Source organism: Leucoraja erinacea, chromosome 9 (genome assembly GCF_028641065.1).
Source record: "Leucoraja erinacea ecotype New England chromosome 9, Leri_hhj_1, whole genome shotgun sequence".
In the NCBI taxonomy this organism is placed as follows: Eukaryota; Metazoa; Chordata; class Chondrichthyes; order Rajiformes; family Rajidae; genus Leucoraja; species Leucoraja erinaceus.
In genome coordinates, this window is record NC_073385.1 from 12,670,728 (window position 1) to 12,694,702 (window position 23,975).

The 23,975-nt window shown below is 41.6% G+C and overlaps 1 protein-coding gene across 1 annotated transcript in view; it reads right to left on the bottom strand.

The window, feature by feature from the left end:
• Nucleotides 1-23,830, bottom strand: part of lin52 (lin-52 DREAM MuvB core complex component) — a 48,141-nt gene extending 24,311 nt beyond the window's left edge. The window contains exons 1-5 of the mRNA XM_055640149.1: nucleotides 23,624-23,830; nucleotides 21,554-21,628; nucleotides 18,930-18,967; nucleotides 17,049-17,115; nucleotides 15,946-16,029 (exon numbers count right to left, since the gene is read on the bottom strand). Of these exons, the coding sequence (XP_055496124.1) occupies nucleotides 15,946-16,029; nucleotides 17,049-17,115; nucleotides 18,930-18,967; nucleotides 21,554-21,628; nucleotides 23,624-23,687 (328 nt within the window). The 5' untranslated portion in view covers nucleotides 23,688-23,830. The remainder of the gene's footprint in view (nucleotides 1-15,945; nucleotides 16,030-17,048; nucleotides 17,116-18,929; nucleotides 18,968-21,553; nucleotides 21,629-23,623) is intronic.
• Nucleotides 23,831-23,975: the final 145 nt, after the last annotated feature.

Here is a 23,975-nt window from a genome sequence, read left to right on the forward strand (position 1 = left end):
TACAAGGAAAATCTAAAACCTTGTAGTGAGGCTCTGTGCTGAAATGAATTGCGTTTTGTCAAATTGCTGGATTATATTGTTAATACAAATCAATTTTGCTGCAGCCATTTAGGTAATGGACTTACCTGGACTTGTACCTTGTCCTTTTATCTTCTGGACGCCCGCAGCAACGGCTGCGGAGGGTTGAGGTCCCGACCACGGGGGAAAATGGAGGAGGACTGGCCAAATTGTGTGCCTTCCACCACAGTGATGAATGCTGTGGTGGATGTTTATGTTAAATTTTTATTGTGTTTTTGTGTGTTCTTTATCATTGTACCGCTGCTGACATATTCATTTCACTTGCACTTTATGTGCAATGTGACAAATAAACCGTATTGTATTGTATTGTACTGTAATGGTAATGGACTGGTAATTCTGATAATGACCACTGGATAATAATATATATACGTAGGAAAGAACTGCAGATGCTGGTTTAAATCAAAGGTAGACACAAAATTGAGGAGTAACTGAGCAGGACAGCCAGCATCTCTGTAGAGAAGGAATGGGTGAGGTTTCGGGTCGAGACCCTTCTTTCGACTGATGTCAGGGGAGTAGGTGGGACAGAGATAGAATGTAGTCGGAGATACTAAGACTAGTGGGAGAACTGTGAAGGGGGAGGGGATGGAGAGAGAGGGAAACCAAGGGCTATTTGAAGTTAGGGAAGTCAATGTTCATACCGCTGGGGTGTAAGCTACCCAAGCAAAATATGAGGTGCTGTTCCTCAAATTTGTGCTGGGCCTCACTCTGACATTGGAGGAGGCTCAGGACCAAAAGGTCAGATTGGGAATGGGAGGTGGAGTTAAAGTGCTGAGCAACCGGGAGATTAGAGGAAATTGGAAGGATCGGCACCTCATATTTTGTTTGGGTAACGTACACCCCAGTGGTATGAACATTGACTTCTCTAACTTCAAATAGCCTTTGCTTTCCCTCTCCCCATCCCCTCCCCCTTCCCAATTCTCCCGCCAGTCTTACTGTTTCCGACTACATTCTTTCTCTCCCGCCCACTCCCAACATCAGTCTGAAGATTGGTCTCGACTCGAAACGTCATCCATTCCTTCTCTCCAGAGAAGCTGCCTGTCCCGCTGAGTTACACCAGCATTTTGTGTCTATATTGAATATATACATATAGAAAAAAAATATATATATATACACATATATATGTGTATATGTGTATATATATATATATATATATATATATATACACACATATATATATATATATATATATATATATATATATATATGTGTGTATATATATACATATATATATATATATATTCTATATATATATATATATACACACACACATATATATATATATATATATATATATATATATATATATATATAAAAAATCTATGTGCGTATGTGTATATATATACACACTGAATTTTTTTTCTTGGTTATTATATTGTTTACAGTGTACTACGTTTACATATTCTGTTGTGCTGCTGCAAGTAAGAATTTCATTGTTCTATCTCGGACATATGACAATAAAACACTCATGATTCTTGACCTTGTTAATAATGTGGTTTATTGTGGTGACAGGACACTAAACCTTGGTGGTCCAGTAAAGTTTAGTTTAGTGTATTGTCACGTGTCCCGCGGTACAGTGAAAAGCTATCCAGTCAGCAGAAAGACATCAACTAAGCCAAAAGGACCAATGAATGTCTACTCTCTATAAAGCTAACGGTGAATTGTTCCTGCAGTTTTTTTTTTAACAATCTTATCTGGCTTGGTGGTACCTTTGTGCCAATATTGCCATTCCAAATGCTGTTAGCATCAAATGACTATAATCTTTGGGGCGTAAAATTGTTTTGAAGTTGAGAAATATAAATTTGAAAGATACTTTTCAGGAAATAAGTTTGGGATGCTATAACTTTAAATATGACAAGCTGCAAACAGCAGGTTTGGAAGGAAGATAATGATCTGGAATCATGATTCCCAAAGCTCACCATCCTTGAGTTTGCCTTGAATAATTTCCAAACAAAAACTGTGGTGATCAGTCAAAACCTGTTTAACCGCAGTATTATGCAGCTACCTCCATGTCAGAGGATGAACTAGATAGAACAGATCTTTTCACAGTTCCTGATGGACAGGGCTGATCTATCTTCATTTTCTCTGGTCAACAGGGGAACCTCATTGAAACTTACCAAATAGTGAAAGGCTTGGATAGAGTGGATGTGGAGAGGATGTGCCCACTAGTGGGAGAGTCGAGGACAAGAGGTCATAGCCTCAGAATTAAAGGACGTTCCTTTAGGAAGGAGATGAGGAGACATTTCTTTAGTCTGAGGGCGGTGAATCTGTGGAACTCTTCACCACAGGCTGCTGTGGAGGCCAAGTCAGTGGATATTTTAAGGCAGAGATAGATAGATTCTTGATTAGTGTGTGTGTCAGGAGTTATGGGGAGACGGCAGGAGAATGGGGTTACGAGGGAGAGATAGATCAGTCATGATTGAATGGCGGAATAGACTTGATGGGCCGAACGGCCCAATTCTGCTCCTATCACTTATGACCTTAATAACATTGGTAAATTTCACGTATCTACTCTCCCATTGACAACTTCTCCAAGCACAGCGCAATGTTTAGTTCAGTTTAGTTTATTGTCACGTGTACTGAGGTACAGTGAAAAGCTTTTGTTGCGTGCTAACCAGTCAGCTGAAAGACAATACATGATCACAATCGAGCCATTTACAGTGTATAGATCTGCAGGAGTAGAGATTTAAATGTGTAGAGCGATTGTAATATGTGATTGAAGATTGGCTTTTGTAGCTAGCAGGCAAATAGTCACCTGGGTTGGGCACCATCTTGGAAGCGCTAACACAACCTAATCACTGTCTTGTTCAAAGTTTTAACGGGCCGTGCGGGGCTGGGGAACGATGAGGTTGGAAGCTTGGTCGGGCAGGGCGTGGGAATTGATGAAGTCGGTGATGGTGCTAGATATGGTGGCCTGGTGCTCAATATGTTGTCTCAAGGTACTAGCAAACTGGGTTCAGTCCTGCCTTCCAATGCAGTAGGATGTTTGTGACTGCATGGGTTACCTCTCGTATCCCTAAAGCCTACATGTTGTTAGATTAATCACTGTCTTCTTCAATGGCTTGTTTATTCAAATAGTCCTCTTTTCTGTCTCCTTTCTCCCTCTACTAATCCATTCTCTTTAATCCTTTATGTATCTAATCGGACTGCAAGTCACATTTATTCCTTCACTGTGCATTGCCCTCATTCAATCCATTACCTTTTTAATTTGTTGGTTGAGGAGGCAGATCAGGTATGACATTCAAAAGATCTAAACAGTGATAATGGCAATAACAGAGCCTAAAGTAATCTGCTCGCAATTTGCCGTGGAATCTGATGGGTGAAATATAAGATGGACACAAACAGCTGGAGTAACTCAGCGGGACAGGCAGCATCTCTGGAGAGAAGGAATGGGTGAGGTTTCGGGTGGAGGCCCTTCTTCAGATATAAAATATAAAGTCCACTCTAGTGATTTCCGGCTCACTGGCAGCATATCATCTTCAGTACTCCGTGCACTTCATCCAGCTAAATTCTGCTGCTTGTAATTTTTCCACAAAACCAATGCAGTAGGATGTTTGTGACTGCATGGGTTACCTCTCGTATCCCAAAAGCCTACATGTTGGTAGATTAATTGGCCGCTATTAGTTGCTCCATCTGCATATGTAAGTGGTAGAATCTGGGGCCTTTGAAGGGAGGCATAGACAGTGGGCCGAAGAGCCTGTTTCCCTCTCGTATTAATCTATACAGCGCCTACGCAAGCCATCCTAGAATGTTTCAGTAAAACATACACAGTGGTGGAGCTGCTGCTTTACAGCATCAGAGACCCGGGTTCGATACTGACTACGGGTGCTGTCTGTACGGAGTTTGTACGTTCTCTGGGAGCTCCGGTTTCCTCCCACATTTCCAAAAACATACAGGTTTGTAGGTCTGACGAAAGGTCTCGACCCGAAACGCCACCCATTTCTTCTCTCCAGAGATGCTGCCCGTCCTGAGTTACTCCAGCATTTCATGTCTATCTTTGGTGTAAACAAGCATCTGCCGTTCCTTCATACAGGTTTGCCGATTAATTGGCTGGCAAAATTGCAAATTGTCCCTCGTCTGTGTGTGGGATAGTGTTTGTGCGCTGGTTGGCGCGGGCTCGGTGGACCGAAGGGCCTGTTTCCGCACAGTATCTCCAAACTAAACTAAATATAGATGGGTGAACAGTACTTAACTGTTTGTTTTAAACATTGCACATGTAGTAGCACACAATCTGTCCAAAGTACCCGTCACTCTGTAAAATAGAATTTCTTGAAGTATCTTGCCAATTCATCTTGTATTGCAGCAATAGCATCAGCATCGCCGAGACATCTTAACATGGCAGCTGAAGCAAGGAAACAGTTGGCTGCGTTATTTTATGAATCAGGTTTGCTCTGGAAAAGTGTTTGCATTGAAGGAAGTTTTAACACCCATGATCAAAATGATCCAAATATTGTGCCTTCACACTTAGGTCTATTAAAACCTCCTCACAATTATATTTAAAACAGGGTCTGGCCAAAACCAACAAGTGTTTAACTATCAATGTATTCACAAGACCCAGGAGGGTAATCCAAATTCAATTACTATAAATAACATTAGTTAGAAAACAAGCAGAGAGCTCCTGAGGGAGAAGGAGCCGTGATGACAAGCTGCAGCCTCCTGCTGCAGAACAATTCATTAGGCAGAGCGTAACAGATGTGCCACGTGCTTACTGGAACCCATCAATCCTACTGGGGATTCATGTAATTATTTGAGTTTCGAGTGGCAGGAGCCACCAGCGGCATGGCAGCTGCACAGGCACTGGGGACCCTCGTGTTTTAATCAGCATCACTTAGACGGGCCCACGGTGTACTTGACGCTAGCTTGATATGCAGTCAAGTGCAAATCCAAGCTGATAGCACAAGTAACTACCATCTAGATTGTTTTTTAAAGTGAGACCTGCAACAATTCACCAGTGCAATGTTCATGCCCATCTGCCTGTGCGAGTCTCGAACTGAGACTAATGAAAGCCAGCGTAACTCACTGACTCGGATGGAATGCATTGAACTGACGAATTAATTCATTTGAGGAATAAATGCATCAGGTATCAACGCAAAAAAAAGGTGATTTCTCTGTTAATCGAGACACACTGGATGCCATTTTTATCAATACTGGGAGAACGAGGCCTCCGTCAAAGCTTGCTGTGAAGAACTACCATGGGAATAGCTCAGGGCAATTCTCCCTTTGGACCTGTGCCCCTTTGTATGGTCTCTGCAAGGCACTGCTTCAAGATGGCACATTCGAGGTGGCTCACTCATGCACCAATTCAACCGATTGCTATTCCGAACTGTACAACCAGCAATAATTAAAACTTTATGATGTGTTCAAGAAATAATTAATGTGCACTTGTATCAATTAACCGTCATTAGGGTACCAGTCACCAAACATCAGCCTAATTGATCTTACTATAGACTGGTATAAGTATTAGACAAGTTTGTTTTTGTTTGAGATAAAGGAAAACAATTCTGCAAAGTTAGAATGGGCTTTCAAATTCAGATGATGGTATAAAATGTGAGGTGGTAGATTTTTTTGTGTGTGTGTGTGTGTGTGTGTGTGTGTGTGTGTGTGTGTGTGTGTGTGTGTGTGTGTGTGTGTGAGAGAGCGAGAGAAAGCGTTAAATTCATATATTGCTTGTTCAGTTTAATTAGTGGTAGGAGCAGAATTAAGCCATTCAGCCCATCAAGTCTAGCCCGACATTCAATCATGGTTGATCTATCTTTCCCTCTGAACCCCATTCTCCTGCCTTCTCCCCATGACCCCTGACACCCAAATTAATCAAGAATCTATTTATCTCTTAAAAATATCCATTGACTGGCCTCCAGAGCCTTCCGTGGCAATGAATTCCACAGACTCACCAGTCTCTGAACTTCCTTCTCATCTCCTTCCTAAATGAACGTCCTTTTATTCTGAGGCCATGGCCTCTGGTCCTAGACATTCCCACTAGTGGAAACATCCTCTCCACATCCAGTCTATCCAGGCCTTTCACTATTCGGTAAATTTCAATAAGATCCCCACGCATACTTCTAAACTCCAGCAATTAAAGGCCCAGTGCTGTCAAATGCTCATCATATATTAACCCACTGTCCCATCCGCATCTCCTCTGCCAAGCCAATGATATTTGGGTGTCACAGCAAATAACAATGGGACTACAGTGCTTCAAGTAACTGATGAACGATATCATTCATCCCATATATTGAAATGCAATTCCTGCCAATCATAATCTGGAGTTTATTATCCGGAACTGATATTATCAACAGAAGACGTTGGTGAGGCCGCATTTAGGGTGTTGTGTTCAGTTTTGGCCTCCACGTTATACGAAAAATGTTGTCAAGCTGGAAAGGGTACACAGAAAATTTACAAGGATGTTGCAAGGCTAGAGGGTCTGAGCTATAGGGAGCGGTTGAGTAGGCTGGGTATCTATTCCTTGGAGCGCAGGAGGATGAGGGCTGATCGTATTTAGGTGTATAAAATCATGAAAGGCATAGATCGGGTAGACGCACAGAATCTCGTGCCCAGAGTAGGTGAATCGAGGACCAGAGGACATAGGTTTAAGGTGAAGGGGAAAAGATTTAATAGGAATCTGAGGGGTAACATCTTCACACAAAGGGTGGTGGGTGTATGGAATAAGCTGCCAGAGGAGGTAGTTGAGGCAAGGACTATCCCTACATTTAAGAAACAGTTAGACAGGAACTTGGATAGGACAGGTTTGGAGCGATATGGACCACACGCGGGCAGGTGGAACTAGTGTAGCTGGGATATGTTGGCAGGTATGGGCAAGTTGGGCCGATGGGCCTGTTTCCACACTGTATCACTGCATGACTTTATGAATACAAGTTGCATGAGCTCTGTATTCAAATGCATCCAATTCCTGACAATTCTGAATCATTGCCTCCTCTCCCAATCAACAAAGATGACAACTGCCATTGCAGGAAGATAGTGTTTTGCCCACCAACTCAGTGCTAATGGAATATACATTATTTGACAAGTAAAGGCATTCGCTAGTCATATAGGTTATCTGTAGTGCTGAATTCTAAATTTCTTCAGACTTACCATCCTATTCTAAATGCAAAAAAGAAATGACAGGCAAGGGAAGGTCCTCAGGGTGAAACTCCCACTGTCGATAACTGTGTCAAAAAGTCAGTGTGAATATGAAGCAGAATTTTACATTTTGCACACTCAATGGATATTTTACAAAAATAAGTGACCGGAGGAATTCCAAATACAAAGGATTTATGTTATGGATGAGGTCCCAAAGATAATTAGAGATCAGATCAAGACCTGCCTTTTGAATACTTTACAGTCAGGTAGAAAGCTTTGGGACTGTTCTCATTATAAATGAGGAATGATTTAATAGAGGTGCATAAAATAATGAAAGGGTGGGACTGAGTAGAAACAGAGGTTCCAGGGTTTAACAGCTCCAGAGCAAGAGGACACAGCATTATATTATATGCAAGGGAGTTAGTACAGAGGACAGAAGAAAGTTTTTCCTTTTAGTTTTACATTGAGATTTCAACTTCTATGATAATACACTAATTATTAATTAATAATTGTAGCAAAGAATGACTGACTAACATCAAACTTTTATACTATGTTAGAATAATGGCAGCTGCAGAAAAATGGGACTAAAATGATTTAGGTACAGAGCAGCCATGAGGTGTTAAACCAAAGGTTCTCAACCCAAAACATGATTTATCCATGTTCTCCAGAGATGCTGCCTGACACGCTGATATACTTCAGCACTTTGTGCCTTTTTTTTGGTATTCAACTGTTAGTTTAGTAAAATCAAATACCAACACAGATTGTAGAAACAAAGAAAACTGCAGATGCTGGTTTACACCAAAGATAGGCACAAAGTACTGGAGTAACTCAGCGAGACAGGCAGCATCTCTGCAGGAGAATAATAGATGATGTTTCGGGTCGGGACCCCTCTTTTGCTTGGGCTACGTTGCGATCTCAATGTAATTTTTAATAATGTTTTATTGTCACATGTCCCAGATAGAACAATAACATTCTTACTTGCAGCAGCACAACAGAATAGTACGCTGTAAACAATATAATAAACGAGAGAAAAAACGTCAGTTGTGTCATTCTGGTCAATCTGCTTAAATTGTAATAGGTATCTAGTCCACAAGCCAACAACCTTTCCCTTCCCTACACCAGCACCCCAACCAAACATTGTCACTTAATATTGAAGTCAAGTACAGTGAGGTACAGATACAATGAATATCTTGCCCACAGCAGCACCACAGGTACATAGACAGACAAACACATAAAAAACAATTTATATATATAACCTATAAGACAGTGAAAAGTAAACGACTGTGCAATAAAAAGGGGATTTGTGCAAAAAAAGCACAATAAGAAAACAAATTCATCCTTGTGCAAAAGGTGAGGTCCAGTGTGTCTTTCATTGCCAAGGTAGGATTGGGGTGGTTCAGGCCAGTTCAAGAGCTAGATAGTTGTAGGGAAGTACTTGTTTCCACTGAATCTTACTTGCCTGCAAAGATTGTTCATTACTTCAAACATTTTCCCCTGTATTTAGCTAGAAGAATGGTAACTGCTGATCAACTATGTCAACTGCTCTGAACTTTCACAATGAAAAGGATCAAAGTGACCAAATTTTCTTTTCATCATCAACACTTAATGAACACAATAGATATAAATGTACATCATGAACTAACATTTTCTATTTTTAAATGGTGATTACGAAATCAAAGGCAATTAAATTTGGAGTAACAGAATAACGTTTATCCTTGCATTAAAAAACTGACAACCGCATGCACCTTATAATAAATTCTTAGCTCTGCATTATAAATAATGTTCTTACAGCAGAGATAATGGAGATGCTGTTGCAATGTGTGTGTGTGTGTGTGTGTGTGTGTGTGTGTGTGTGTGTGTGTGTGTGTGTGTGTGTGTGTGTGTGTGTGTGTGTGTGTGTGTGTGAAACATTAATGGGAGCAGATTATTAGTAACTTTCAAAATGGAATTGGATAAATACTTGAAAAGGGAAAAATATTGTATGGAAAAACTGTGAGGCCAAATCAGTGAGATGGAACTAATTAGAGAGCTCTTTCAAAAAGCTACATAAACACAGAGACCTCTCAGTCACCCATATCCAGATCTTAAATGCTAAATATTACAACAATTAAATAAAGAGTGTTTGCTGATAGTGGATATTTGGAATAATACAAGAAGGGCATCTTTGAAAAATATATATTTTCTAGATAAATAGCTTTTAAAAATGAAAATGGATTCTAATGATAGTGCTGGGGGCATTATCAAACCTCTGCTTTAAAACCCTTCCCGAGGTGCCTCGCTTTAAAAAAAAAAAGTGAGCCCATATCATTTTTTGCCATCACTAGTCACCCGAAATGTCGCCCATTCCTTCACTCCAGAGATGCTGCATGTCCACGTGTTCCTCCAGCATTTTTTGTCTATCTTCCATGTTCTCTTCTTGGACAATATATGAATGAGATTTTATTTTTAAAGTGTAATGACCAAATGGTTGTGATTGTGGGCACTTTTTTTATGGAGAAGGTTCAATGAAATTCGGCAACTTTGATCCATTTCCTAATCTTTCAAAAGAGTCTTATCCCTAACTTTTTGGTCTCACTGAAAAAAAGTTATAAAATTGTTATATCATGATTAAAGGAAACACGACTCAGAGCAATATAAGCAGAAATTAGCACGGGTGCCAGAAAGGTAAATCAAAGTAGTTAGTCAGGAGCACAGAGAGCTAGACAGGCAGTGAGATTTACAGAAGGAATTTAAGAGTTCAGGATCTAACCAGCTGAAGACTTGGCCGTCAATAGTGGAGTGATGAAAACTGAGAATGTGCAGAAGACACAGTTTGAGGTACACAAATGCTGGGGGTGGGTGTGGGTAAGATCAATCAATGGTTTAAAAACAAGGAGAAGACATTTAAAATTCAGACTTTGCCAGATTAGAATGTCAGTTAAGATGAGTAGGACCTATTGAGTCCACCTTTGGATGAGCTCAGGCTTACATAAAGTGCAGGGTGAGATTCCTGGCTGAGAGAGCATTAGAATGATCAATTGATTCGAGAAAATCCGGTAGAGGATAATTTCACATTTGGTAAGTCATGTTGTGAGGAAATCAGTGAAAAACAATGGAATTCCCATGCCCGTAGACACAAGGAACTGCAAACGCTGGTGTACAAAAGGCTGAAAGTGCTGGAGTAACTCAGTGAGTCAGGCAGCATCCCTGGATAACATGGATAGCTGATATTTCAGGTCGAATCAGGTTCTTTGAGTCTGCCAATTTGTGAACTTGGGAAAGTACAGGTGAGAATTCAGAAGGGATGAATCTACACTTTAAGAAATACATTAAAAAAAGCTCATAATAATTGTAAACATATAAAACGCAAAAAAAAAAAATTGTGACGTATTGGAATTAAGAGGCTACCTTTATATCGGATAAGGCATGGGCTTCTGTTTATTTAAATGCGTCAATAAAATTTATTTGTACGTTTAAAATACAAATAGATTACAGCTACAATCTGCTTGATACAAATTATTTCCCTCAGGATGCACAGTGAATGACATTCCAAAACAAAAATTATTTTCAAAATACAATAGCCTCCATCAAAAAAAGGCCAAAATAAGCATGTTTTTTCATTTGAGACAAATCCCTTCATACCATGACATTTTGTTTTTTTCCCATTTGCCATGAAGACCAGCTCAAATGTAAGCCTCACACAATGAGAGGAATAGCAATATTCAGTTTCACTATTTCTCCAAAACAGACAAATAGAAAGTTCAGCAAACAGTGCAGCAGCGTATTCAAGGCAGTGGTGCCATCTTGTGGTAAAGCTTACATCTACCTCATAGGACACCCTCGGACTATCTTTGATCAGACTTTTACTGGCTTTATCTTGCACTAAACGGTATTCCCTTTATCATGCATCTGTACACTGGCTCGATTGTAATCATGCATTGTCTTTCCGCTGACTGGTTAGCACGCAACAAAAGCTTCTCACAGTACGCAGGTGACAATAAACCAAACTCAAACTTACATGACAACAATCAATCCGTCGAATTTCTTTTAAAATGTTACTTATCTGGTGCACAGGAAGATCCGCCACTTTGCTTAGGAATGTGCCACCTATGATTCATGTTTGCCCTATGTGAAATGTGAAATCTTCTTGTAGCGACAGAATCTGCTTGTGCAAACTCAGACAGATCAATGGAGATAAAAGTTAGGATTCTCCAAACACACACAAGGCTACTGATGAAAGTCAACCGAATGAAACTAAAGCAAACCCACTGGAATGCTGGATCTGATTTTCCCCCGTTTGGCCCATCTTAATCATGCGGGCTATAGCCTGGAGCACAATGCATTACCGTCCTCCCCAAATTATTTTGCATCCTACCTTCCGCCCAGTTAACCTTCAAAATTGCCTAGCTCCAACAGACAGGCAAGGTGTCTGAAGATGGGTCTCGACCCGAAACATCAACCATTCCTTTTCCCCAGAGATACCACCTGTCCCGCTGAGTTACTCCAGCATTTTGTGTCTATGTTAGAATTTTAACATTGCCCGAGAGTGTGGTGGAACAACCTGATTAAAGTTCAAGTTCACAAAGTCTGTCACAAAGGACTCGCTCAGATCCAGACTTGGAGTATCAAACATGTCAACTTAGTTCCAAAAGCAAAATCCTGCAGATGCTGAAAAACTAAAATAAGAACAAGAAATGAAAGTAGAGGTAGACTATTTCACCAGTCAAATATGCACCATCACGCAATATGATGGTTTAAACAGCTTTATCTTGCACTAAACGGTATTCCCTTTATCATGCTTTTCTATACTGTACGATCCTCTTAAACCTTGATGCCCTTCACATCCAAAAATATTATCTCCATCTTGAATATACCCAGTGCCTGAGCCTCAAGTTAATCAGGATCTGGGGATTTATTGGCTTTAAATCACATTAATTTCTAACATTTCCACAAATGCTAACATCTTTTAGCTCTTTATAGACTCTAAACACTAAAATAAAACATGCAAGAAAATGTTTGAAACACAATATGTAGCCCTGTCACTTGCAATTCATTCTCTGTTGCATCCACCACATGTCAGACTTTCTGTTTTACTCTTTCTGCCCAGGCACCTTCTTGAACATGAAACATTTTAAGAATAAGGGGGAGGCCATTTAGGACTGAGATGAGGAAAAATCTCTTCACCCAGAGAGTTGTGAATCTGCGGAATTCTCTGCCACAGAAGGCAGTGGAGGCCAATTCATTGGATGTTTTCAAAAGAGAGTTAGATTTAGCTCTTAGGGCTCAAGGAATCAAGGGAGACACAAAATGCTGGAGTAACTCAGCGGGACAGGCAGCATCTCTGGAGAGAAGGAATGGGTGACGTTTCAGATCGAGACCCTTCTTCTAAAAGGAGGTTGCTTGAAGTGACACAAACTTGTTTTGTCTTTATTCTAGTTCTGACAAAAGGTCTAACTGTTTTTCTTCTCTTAGAAGATGGCATGTTCAAAGCCACTCTGCAGAAACATGAAAACATGATCCAAGCTGAAACTCCAAGCTTGTGGGAGAATCACCCAGTGGGAGAAGTTGGAGGTGCCTTCATTCCTCTCTTGAAGAAAGGGCATTTTCTCAGTACCACAGGAAGAATCTATCCCTCATCCAACATTACCCCTGCATTAACTATGTTTAAAGTGAATCACAGATGTAATGAGCTGCTAACTTCTAGGAGAAAAGATGAGTTAGTGTAGGCACCTTCTCCTGGACAATATCTCCGTTATTTTCCACCAGCAACATATTGTAATAGCATGACTGCCGCAAACATTCATTTTCAGAGGAAGGTTTTTCAAATTTTGGATAAAAACGGTACATAACAGCCTCAATTCCCTGTTGAATGGAATCTGTCCATTCATTTGCTGTTTATAATTGGACTCCTACTACTTCCGATTTGTTTTATTGCCATGGATTAATTTTATAAATAATCATAAAAACAGGCATGTACAGTGATTTAATGTTCACAATTTATATTTAAACATACATCTTTCAAATTGCCTTTCGAGCTTTTAGATATCATTTAACCCTTCAATGAGATTACTGCTGAATAAATCAATTCAATATCCATTAAACTATAAAATTATGTGTTTGTGGAAATTGCTGTTGGTTCAACTTCCAGCCTCTCCTCAAAACATTTTTACAATTATGTGTAGGCAGGAATTGTCGATGCTGGTTTAAACCAAAGATAGACACACAAAAGCTGGAGTAACCCAGCAAGTCAGGTACCATCTCTGAAGAAAAGGAATAGGTGACATTTTGGGCAAGACCCTTCTTCAGACTGAGAGTCAGGGGAAAAGGAAACGGTAGGTATCGATGGTGATATAGAGAGATATAGAACAAATGAATGAAAGATATGCAAAAAAAGTAACAGATGTAGCCATTCTGAACACTCTTCCTTCAGTGTGAATATCATCCCATGTAATATGGAAAACTTTTTCAGTCATCATTATTTATTTTAAAACTGGATCAAAACAATTTTGATTCAATTCGACAGTTGTAAACCATGTAAGCATCATTCTGACAACTTAGGCAATCAAATAAACTGCTCAATTAAATTGGTGCTTGTAATCGTTCCCAGGAATCTATTCTACTCTATTAATATAAACTCATGCAAATCATTATACATATCGCTCTACAATGATGACAATAAAATAGTTTTGACCAATCTTCAATCAGTGTTACTTAAACATTATTTGGATTGTTAAATCTAATTGTGACTGCAGCGTCGATTTCATAACGAGCTACGGGATTAACCTTTCTTCTTTCCAATTGCTGGCAAATTCATAATTTCCGAGTAACCAGGACAGCGCAGAGGATTTGCCCTCTCCCCTCCCTGATGGATTTTGCCTTAGCAGGGCCAGATCATCAAATACTTTGCGTTTGGACTGTTAAATGCCCTCTGGAAAACTATAGATGCAATCTGCAGAAAATATTGCTTTCCGAGAATTATATCTACTACTCATTACCGCAAGATAAACACAAAATGCTGTATGGGTTACTCAGCATTTGGCACCATTCCCCCCCCCCCCCAGCTGTTTCTTTGGTTTTTTGTGCTAAATTGTATGAATGCACTGGTGAGCAGCTTTCGTTTCACATCATGTATAGTGACAATAAAGCATATCATATCATATCATAAATTCATAATTTCCGAGTTTATATATTTTTATTTTATAGCCAGCAGAAATACTTTGCATAAATCTCAAAATAAGATGCAATCTGCAAAAATTCATACTCATACCGAAGATAAACACAAAATGCTGGGGTTACTCAGCAGGACAGGCAGCATCTTTGGAGAGAAGGAATGGGTGACGTATCGGGTCGAGATCGTTCTTCAGACTGCATATGGTTGCTCCCAATAAATTCTGATTAATTCTAAATAGACACACATTCTGCCCCACCTAATTCATATATTTGATGATTCAGATCATGGCCAAACTCACTTCAGTGGACGAGCGATTTCTGGGAACCCCAGATTCAAGATTTCCTTACAAGGACCTCCACCTTTTGTGATGCAAGAAAACTAGAATGGAATGGAATACTTTGTCACATGTGACTCGGCATAGTGGAATTATTTGCTTGTATACCCAACTTTTGTTCTCTCTCCTCCCTTCCCCCCCCCCCATGCCGGGTCCTCCATTGTTCAGCTGAGGAACATCTGAGGAAAAGAATAATTGAAAACCAGGACCTGGCACAAAACTCATGGTCTATCACGCAATATTTGACCATCAGCCTTCTGACTGCTTCAGACACACGGACTATCTAAAGCAAGCACGTCAAAGCACTGGAGAGATACTACCAACACTGTCTTCACAAAACGTTTCAACTTACATAGAAACATACAAACATAGAAAATAGGTGCACGAGTAGGCCATTCGGCCCTTCGAGCCTGCACCGCCATTCAATATGATCATGGCTGATCATCCAACTCGGTATCCTGTACCTGCCTTCTCTCAATACCCCCTGATCCCTTTAGCCACAAGGGCCACATTTAACTCCCTCTTAAATATAGCCAATGAACTGGCCTCAACTACCTTCTGTGGCAGAGAATTCCAGAGATTCACCACTCTCTGTGTGAAAAATTATTTCCTCATCTCGGTCCTAAAAGTTTTCCCAGACAGGATCCTCTGCTAGGCAAATATCTTTTGCATTAAGGCTCTAATTACTCTCAGCCAGATCCAATGGGTGAGCCACATCAATTGCACGCTGGACACCAGAAACTTTACAATCGCCAATAAAAAATGATGTCCTCGCCGACTCCTGGGAATCCCTGGCAGATGACTGATCAAAATTTAAAAATGGATCAGAGAGAATGGCTCTGACAACCTCAGGTCCTTTCTACGGGAGAATGTAGAAACCAAGTGGAAGAAATGCAAACCACCTGCAACCTAGCCTGCTCCCTTCATTCTAGAAAGCACGTCAGCATATTGACTTTCTGAGGTGTCTGAGATCATGTGAGGTGTCATGATCTTTAACCATGAGCATTTTTTAACCAACATCTTAAAAATGGCATTAAACCTGTTGCCATCCCTACTCCAAAAAAGAACTGGTAAATTTGAAATTGTCATAACAAACTCCACAGCACAAAACTATGTGAAAATATAGCAAATGAGCAGAGGAGGATTAATAATGTAATGTAAAGAAGTAAAGGGTTTGGGGGGCAGGAACAACCAGCAGCTTTTTAAGTGGTCTGTAATCTATCACATATATTTAAGACAATTTAACATATTCATGGCCAGGAGGTATTGGATTATGTCTTTACAACGTTGCAGAACAAAGTCGTATACTTACATTCATCGAGCCCCAGCTGATACGCAAGATTCTGAAGCCCCCGTACTTTCTCCATTAAGTTAGCGGTTGTGAGACTTCCCAACTCTGTGATAAAGACCAACGTTCATTAGCGTACAACATGGGGGACATGATGGGAAATCCCAGTTTAAATCTCATCATAAATGTCACTATTGTATTTCCCTCCACCACTACCCCTGGCAGTGCGTTCCAGGCACCCATCACTCTTTGAAATAAACTTGCCCACACATCTCTATACTCATAAAACTCTCATCTTGCATGTGGATTTGTGTGTGTATAAATCACATCTTCTCGATAAAATGTTTACATATTCCAGTAGATATTTTTTCCGTGGAGTCCGAAATAGCCTTTTCCATGCTTTATTTCTCGAGATTACTGAAAATGTTCAAAAACCAGACAATATTTTGATGACGTCACAATGGATCTGCACGCCTGCGGTCTTGCATGCTGGACACCAGAAACTTTACAATTGATGTCACCCCCCCCACCTCTCCCTCCTCCCCCCATTATTCAAAAGACGCTGCCAGGCCTCTCTCCCACTCCCCCGGGCCTGTCTCCCACTCCCCCGGGCCTCTCTCCCACCCCCCCCTCCTCTTTCCCCTGCTCCTCTCCCCACCCGCCCCCCGCCTCTGTGAACCTCTCTGCGCCTCTGTGTCATTCTCTGTGCATCTGTGTCCCTCTCTGTGCCTCTGCGTCCCCATCTCTCTCTAGCCGTGCCTGCAAATGGGGGCTCTGCACGAGTGGATTGGGCAGGGGATGGGGTAAAGGAAGTGAATGAATAATGTTAATGATATCAAGAGGGATGGTTAGTGTGTGTGTCGGGAGGGGGTGTGGTTAGTCTGTGTGTGTTTGTGTGTGTGTGTGTGTGTGTGTGTGTGTGTGTGTGTGTGTGTGTGTGTGTGTGTGTGACGCCGCAGGCCGGTGGGTGGGGGTGGTTAGTGTGTGTGTGTGTGTGTGACGCCGCAGGCCGCCCCCTCACCCAACGGGTCCCACTGGGTCTTGTCTTCTTTAAATCTTCTTATAAGACCATGCATTAATGTGCTGTGGCTTGGTACTATTCTAAATCATCCGAATATAATTAGTACCTTTCAGCATATCAATGTCATCTATTTCAAGTTTAGCCATCCATTTGGGTGGAGAGCTGGTAATGGGCTACAAAAAAAAAACACAAAAAAAAGTAAATTAGCCTTGATGTATACTAGTATCTTACAATATACACTTTAATGCAGCTTTTTACTTCTGTCCTTTTGGTTTTGGAAAAGAGGTGGCACATTCAATTTCCACCGCAATTTCACTTTAAATTCATAAATTAATACTATAAAACCCCTGATGCCTGGACTTGAGTCAGTCATTCAGGAAGGTTGCGAGGGAGAGTCCACAACTGTGATTCTAAGCTGTGAATCAACTGAACTGTGAGTCTGCCATGTACTTGCAATAAATTATGTTAGCCCTAAATGACAATGCAATGAGTTGTTTGGCAATTTGGTGGCCTGCACTCTGCTTGAAATGCTATGAAATTGAATTTGGTGGCCTGCACTCGGTTTGAAATGCCATGAAATTGAATTTGGTGGCCTGCACTCTGCTTGAAATGCTATGAAATTGAATTTGGTGGCCTGCACTCTGCTTGAAATGGTATGAAATTGAATTTGGTGGCCTGCCCCTCAAATCCCCATTCACTTTGTACCTTCCGAAGAGTCCACCAGGGACTATACTGGAAGTTGGACAATTGTATACTCGACAATATTTTTTTACATTTATCAAGCCAATTAATCAAGCAAATTACCCTACAAACCAGTACGTCTTTGGAATGTGGGAGGAAATCGAAGATCTCAGAGAAAACCCACGCGGGTCACGGGGAGAACGTACAAACTCTGTACAGATAGCGCCGGTAGTCGGGATTGAACCCAGGCCTCCGGTGCTGCATTTTTGTTGTAAAGCAGCAATTCCACTGCTGCGCCACCTTGACTGATACCTTAAATCTATGCCCCACAGTTTTACACTATCTACCCCATCTATGCCTTTTGCAATTTTTTTAACCTTGATAAGGTCACCCGCTAACCTCCTTTGCTCCAGGGAAAGCAGCCCCAGCTTATCCAATCTCTTTATAACTCGAGCCCTCCAGTCCAGGCAACATTCCTGTTGGCCTTTTCTGCACTCTTTCTAGCTTAACCACATCCATCCCACAGCATGACAACCTCTGGGGTTGAAGTTCCCATGCACCCATGATGGTCAAGTGCACTCGCCAATTGATGTCAAGGTTCAGGAAGGGGAGGATACAACCTTATTGTGGGGCTAAAAGAATATGGAAGTTGCTATGGATAGACACAAAGTGCTTGAGTAAACAGGTTGGGTCGCACCTCTGGAGAAAAAGGATGTGTCAGAATCCCTCTTCAGACAGGGAAGATGAGAACTTATCATATTATTTGCAATAGGCGCAGGATACTTTGTCACTTTGTTGGCGCCCTTTATATGGCGACTATTTGCATACCTTGGGTATGCACAACAAAAAATGTCACTGTGACATGTCACCTGTGACAATAAAGTATTTATTCATTCATTCAAAGCTTTATATATACGTGATGATGGAAATTATATTCTATTTTCCTGCTGCTCAGTTTATTAAAGGCATTTGTTTCTGACAAATGTTATATACTTGCACTATGAATTATAGAATCGGGGATGTCATGACAGATCTTGTAATAGGATCTAAATATTGTAAAAGCTACCTACAGTTAGGTAAAGTATCTCATCAATAATTTTAAGAAAGCAGAAAATTCTGCTTTAATGGGAATTTGCACCTTATGGAAAAGAGATGGCACATTCAATTTTCCACCGCACCACAATATTATTTACTAATCATTTTACTAACATTCTTCCAACTTGTATAAAACTATAATAAGATATCAGCAATACAATCACAATATCTTCTAAGTTATCAGGACATCAAATTGCACAAAGGCACTTACACTTTTGAAAGATGCTGCAAATTCAGCTACTCCGGGCACTGAAAGAGATAATGAGATATAAACATTTATGTGGGTAATATTTTATATGTCAACATTTGAAGCGCCATCACTGAATAATTGAGCCGTAATAGCAGGTTATCCCTCGGCAGTGGTTGTTTTTTTCTAAGTGTATAATATTAACCATCTCTGGTCTGAAAAAGACCCTAAAAGCAGGTCCTATATGCACATCGCAAACTCCCAAAACAAACTTCACCAGCTGAGAGAGGAGACTTCATCATTAACACTCCAGACTCAAATTTTGATGCAACAAAAAACTACTTAGTGCCTTGTTATAAAATTATACGAGCATCAGCACTGTATACACTATATTTTCCTTCATAGCTGCAGTAAAATTCCATTAGTCGGCAATTTGTAGCGGTTGGGCATTTGGCGCACATGTGATGGTTCCCCACGTTCTCCTCAGACAATGAAGCCTCAGTTCATGTGCTCCCTAGAAAGTCTGAGAGCCGTTCTCATACTTCCATGAACCCCACCAGGGTTTCGGTTTCTGTGCTCCTCTAAAATTCATCGAGGCCCAGTTCTCATACTTCTTTAAAACTCAGTGGAGCTCCCATACCCTCACTCCTGCTAAACTCGTTCGAGCCCCAGTTCCCACATCCCTTTGAACCACACTGGGACCCAAGTCCTGGCTCTGCTAAACACACAGGGTCCCTTTTCAAGAGCATCCTTTAAACTTCACTGGTTCGCTGGAAAAAATTATAATATTGTGTAATGATGACGTTAAAAATAAATTTAAAGTGTGAAGTGTAGAAAAAGGAATAATATCCAATAGTCCAGAAAATGTGCACGTCCAGTCCAAAGCATGTTGGATTATTGGAGTTTTACTCTCCCTTCAATGCAGCAACCATAAGAAAAGAATGTCAAATATGTCTGTATGTTCTAATCTTATAGCGTAATGTTTTAAAGGTCATTGATGCAATATGAACTAAATTGTGGCAGATTTATCTTTTGAAAATCTATCGTGCTTCTGTGTATGCAACTGCCCTGTGCCATCCAAATGACTTCTGGAATAGAAGAGGTGCGGAGACTCTGCAGTGTATTCGATAAAGGATATGAACATCATATTTAGATACAAATTACCCAATAGTTAATTTCAATTTTTATTACAGTACAAAGTCAGATATTTACCAGCAGTTTGGTATCCACCTAGGATAGCAGCTGATGCTTCTAGCCTTCAGCTTCGGGTTATGGGCCAGGGCCAGGCACAGGAGCATGGCAGTAAGTACCAAATGGCAACTGGGGTCTTTGCCCTGTTCATGCCCTGGCTGGCTGCGGCAAAGTTGATCTCCCTGACTCTTGCTCCTGTGTGCTCATCTACTTTTCTCTTGGTGTACAGGTGGCCAATCAGGCAAAGTGAGAAAGCCAGACAGGCAGTGAAGGCAGCACCATGCTGCAAGCCCAATGATGGCATGGCAGCATCCCCACAGACTGACTTTTGGACCTTAGAGATACAGTGTGGAAACAGGCCCTTCGGCCCACAGGGTCCTTGCGGCCAGCGACCACCCCTTACACTAGCACTATCCTACACATTAGGGACAATTTACAATTTCACCAAAGCTAATTAACCTACAAACTTTGGAGTTGTGGGGGGGGAAGCCGGATCTCCAGGAGCACCCGGAGAAAACCCATGCAATCACACATGCAAACTCCATACAGATAGCACCCGTAGTCAGAATCAAATCCGCATCTCTGGCGCTGCAAGGCAGCAACTCTACCCCTGCACCACTGTGCTGCCCCATCTATCTATGTTGCCACTTTGAATGGGTAAATTCTGCTTGTGTCTCCACAATTCATGTCTGATGTGCTGTGTGTAGTAATAGCCCTGCCACACAGTACGAGTTCATTCAAAGAGCTCTCCCGAGTTTAAAAAAAAATCAAACTCGTGGTAAGCACGGAGAGTGAACGTAGCGGATACGTCGGAGCTCGGGGACGTCTCTTAGCGGCTCGTAACGCTAACGGCAGGTACTCGGGAAGACTTGCTAACGTCAGATAAGCACGGGAAGACTCGTGAAGATTTTTCAACATGTTGAAAAATGTCCACGAGAGCCCCGAGTACTGACAAGTGCCCATTACTATAAATCTTCGAGTTCGAATTAGGGCAAACTTGGGGAGAGCTCTGGGAATGATCTCATACCGTGGGACATGGTTTTTAGGATATCTACGAAGGTCCCCCATTCCTGCCAATTTTGAAATTACAACCAGTGGCCTCCCTCAGGGCCGACAGTTTTCACTGTTACCGCTGCTGTCATTCCTCCATTGTTGTGTAGGCTGGGGGGGGGGGGGGGGGGGGGGGGGGGGTAAAGGTAAAGGGAACAAATCTGATTTGGGAATTTCTGGGAGATACCCAGAAATTAACTTGCTGTGAATCTGACTTGGTGTTCAGTGTATGTTTTGTCAATTCCTCTAATGATACAATGACATCACGTGATGCTGCTGTGAACTCCCTTTGTTCTTCCACATAAAGTTTATTTATAGTCAACATATAGCATTATTACCTGTTAAATATTGATACCGAGTCTGCCTCTTTATACAACCATTATCACTGTCTGATCAAATCATCTTACTTTGTTCTGGCCATAAATCTGGTGAAGCTCGGTCTAGTTTCTCGAAACTCAGCAACGACTCTTCCAAGTCTGCACCTGATGGTATAGAAGCAGAATAACCGGTCATACTTTGGTTGCACAGTGCCACTAAACATCTGACAAATGCAGAATAATGTATTCAAATCATGTTGAATAAATCATTCCAAATATGACACTAATGAATGTGTAGTTGATGCATTCATACTGTTATACCTATTTGTGACCACTGATCCCTTTCGAAATCTGATACTTGATTGTCAGAAGACAAATATTAGATTGATGGAAAAACTTTGAAAGATGTAATAATAATTTAGCTCTTATGGTCTGCAGCAAAAGTGGATCCTGAACAAAAACATCATCTATCCAAGTTCTTCAGAACCACAGTACAGAAGTCCCCCCCCAAAATGCCTGATCTCTGAATCATCTAGTGAAAATAGTGACCCTCTATTTATCCACGTTTGTGACTATCAAAATCATCGCACCACCATAAACAGGTTAAACTTCACCGCACTTTAAATAATCCATTTAGTTTCTGATCAATCATTGAGACAGGAGGCAATAAAAAGTAGAGAGATAAGGAACTGCAGATGCTGGAATATGGAGCAAAGGTAAAGTGCTGGAGTAACTCAACAGAGGACCAACAAGAGTGGCAAGGGCGCTTGGCTTAAGGATAGTTGTGAACACTACCAAATATGACTAATGAATGTATAGATACTAATGTCAGAAGATATTTTGCAGTTTTGTTGTTTTGTACATTTTATAGAATTCTGAAATATTTATTCTGAATAAAGATTATTTTTGGATATAAAAATTTAAAAAGCTCAGCGGATCAGGCAGCATCTCGGCATGGAAATGAATAGGCGATGTGTCGGGTCGGGAACCCCTGAACTCCCAGTAGCAATATCACTTTGTGCTTGAAATTACAAGTCTACTTCGAAGTAGCTCACTCTAGGTGGAGGGAATTAATGGCACTTCAAAAAAGGCACAAAGTACTGGGTTAACTCAGCGTGTCAGGTAGCATCTCTGGAGAACATGGATAGGTGACGTGTTGGGTCTGGACCCTTCTTCACACTGAACTGTGACTGCTCCATTGTAATTCTAACCAGCATCTGCTGCTCCATGTATCTAGGAATGAATGCCCAGGTTGACTGACACAAGTTGTGCCACCACTTTTCCAAGTCACCGTCCTCACTCTTCAAGCGGTGCCCCTGCTGACAGCTCCCATCCGCCCGCCCGGGGCTGACCCGGGGATGATCACAAAATGTTGGAGTAACAGCAGCATCTCTGGAAAAAGATGATGGGAAACGATTTGTGTCGAGACCCTACTTCAGACTCCAGCATTTTGAGTCTACCTTCGGTGTAAACCAGCATCTGCAGTTCGTTCCTACAATGAACATTGATTTTTCTAGCTTCAAGTAAAGCTTGCTTTCTCCCTCCCTAGTTCTCTGACTAATTTCACTGTCCTCCTCATTAATTTTACTGATTGTATATCTCCTTGTCATCTTCCCCTCGGCTCACAATGATCCATTCAACATTTCCTTGATCGGTGTCTGCTTTGATCTGTCGTTTTCACACAATACCCTTCCATATCTCCAGTCTCCCTCTCCCCTGACTCACTCTGAAGAAGGGTATGGACTCGAAACGTCACCCATTCCTTCTCTCCAGAGATGCTGGCTGTCCCGCTGAGTTACTCCGGCATGTTGTGTCTGTCTATCTTCGGTGTAAACCAGCATGTGCAGTTCCTTGCTGCACGGACCTGGGGGGGTTACTCGGGGAAACAACACATCGAAAGAAACACAAGATGAATACAAAAAAGCTGGAGTAACTGAGCAGGTCACGGGGCATCTCTGGAGAGAAGGAATGGGTGACGTTTGATTTCGGGTCAAATCCCTCAAGACAGATATTTTCAGACACGAGAGAAACTGGATTGTTGTTTGTCTCGGGTTACCCACTGATGGTGATATGGGCGAGGGAAGCAGGGAAGCAGACAGACAGACCGACGACTCTCCATCTCCCTTCCTTCCTCCCTCTGTAAAGCAAATTAGAATTTACCCGCACTCGGCGACGCCATCTTCCCAGCGTGGTCACGTGACCCCCGCCTCACCAGCGTGAACATAACCGCCGCCTCACTGCGGCTTCCAGTTACAAAAATAATTCCTCATTCCCCACAAGAAACGCGAGGAGATCGAAAATATCGCCTCGTTGGATTTACTCTTTTAAAATTACTCCCTTTCTAAGACTCGCGAGACCGTTTTCCCCCTACCCCCCCCCACCCCCCGCGCCCGAGGGTTTGATTGACGTGGGCGTTGGCCAATGGGTGAGGGGAGAAGGGGTTGACGTCGGGGCGACGTGCTGGGTGATTGGGCGTTGTGTGAGTGGGGCGGGGCCAGTGACGGGCCCGCCT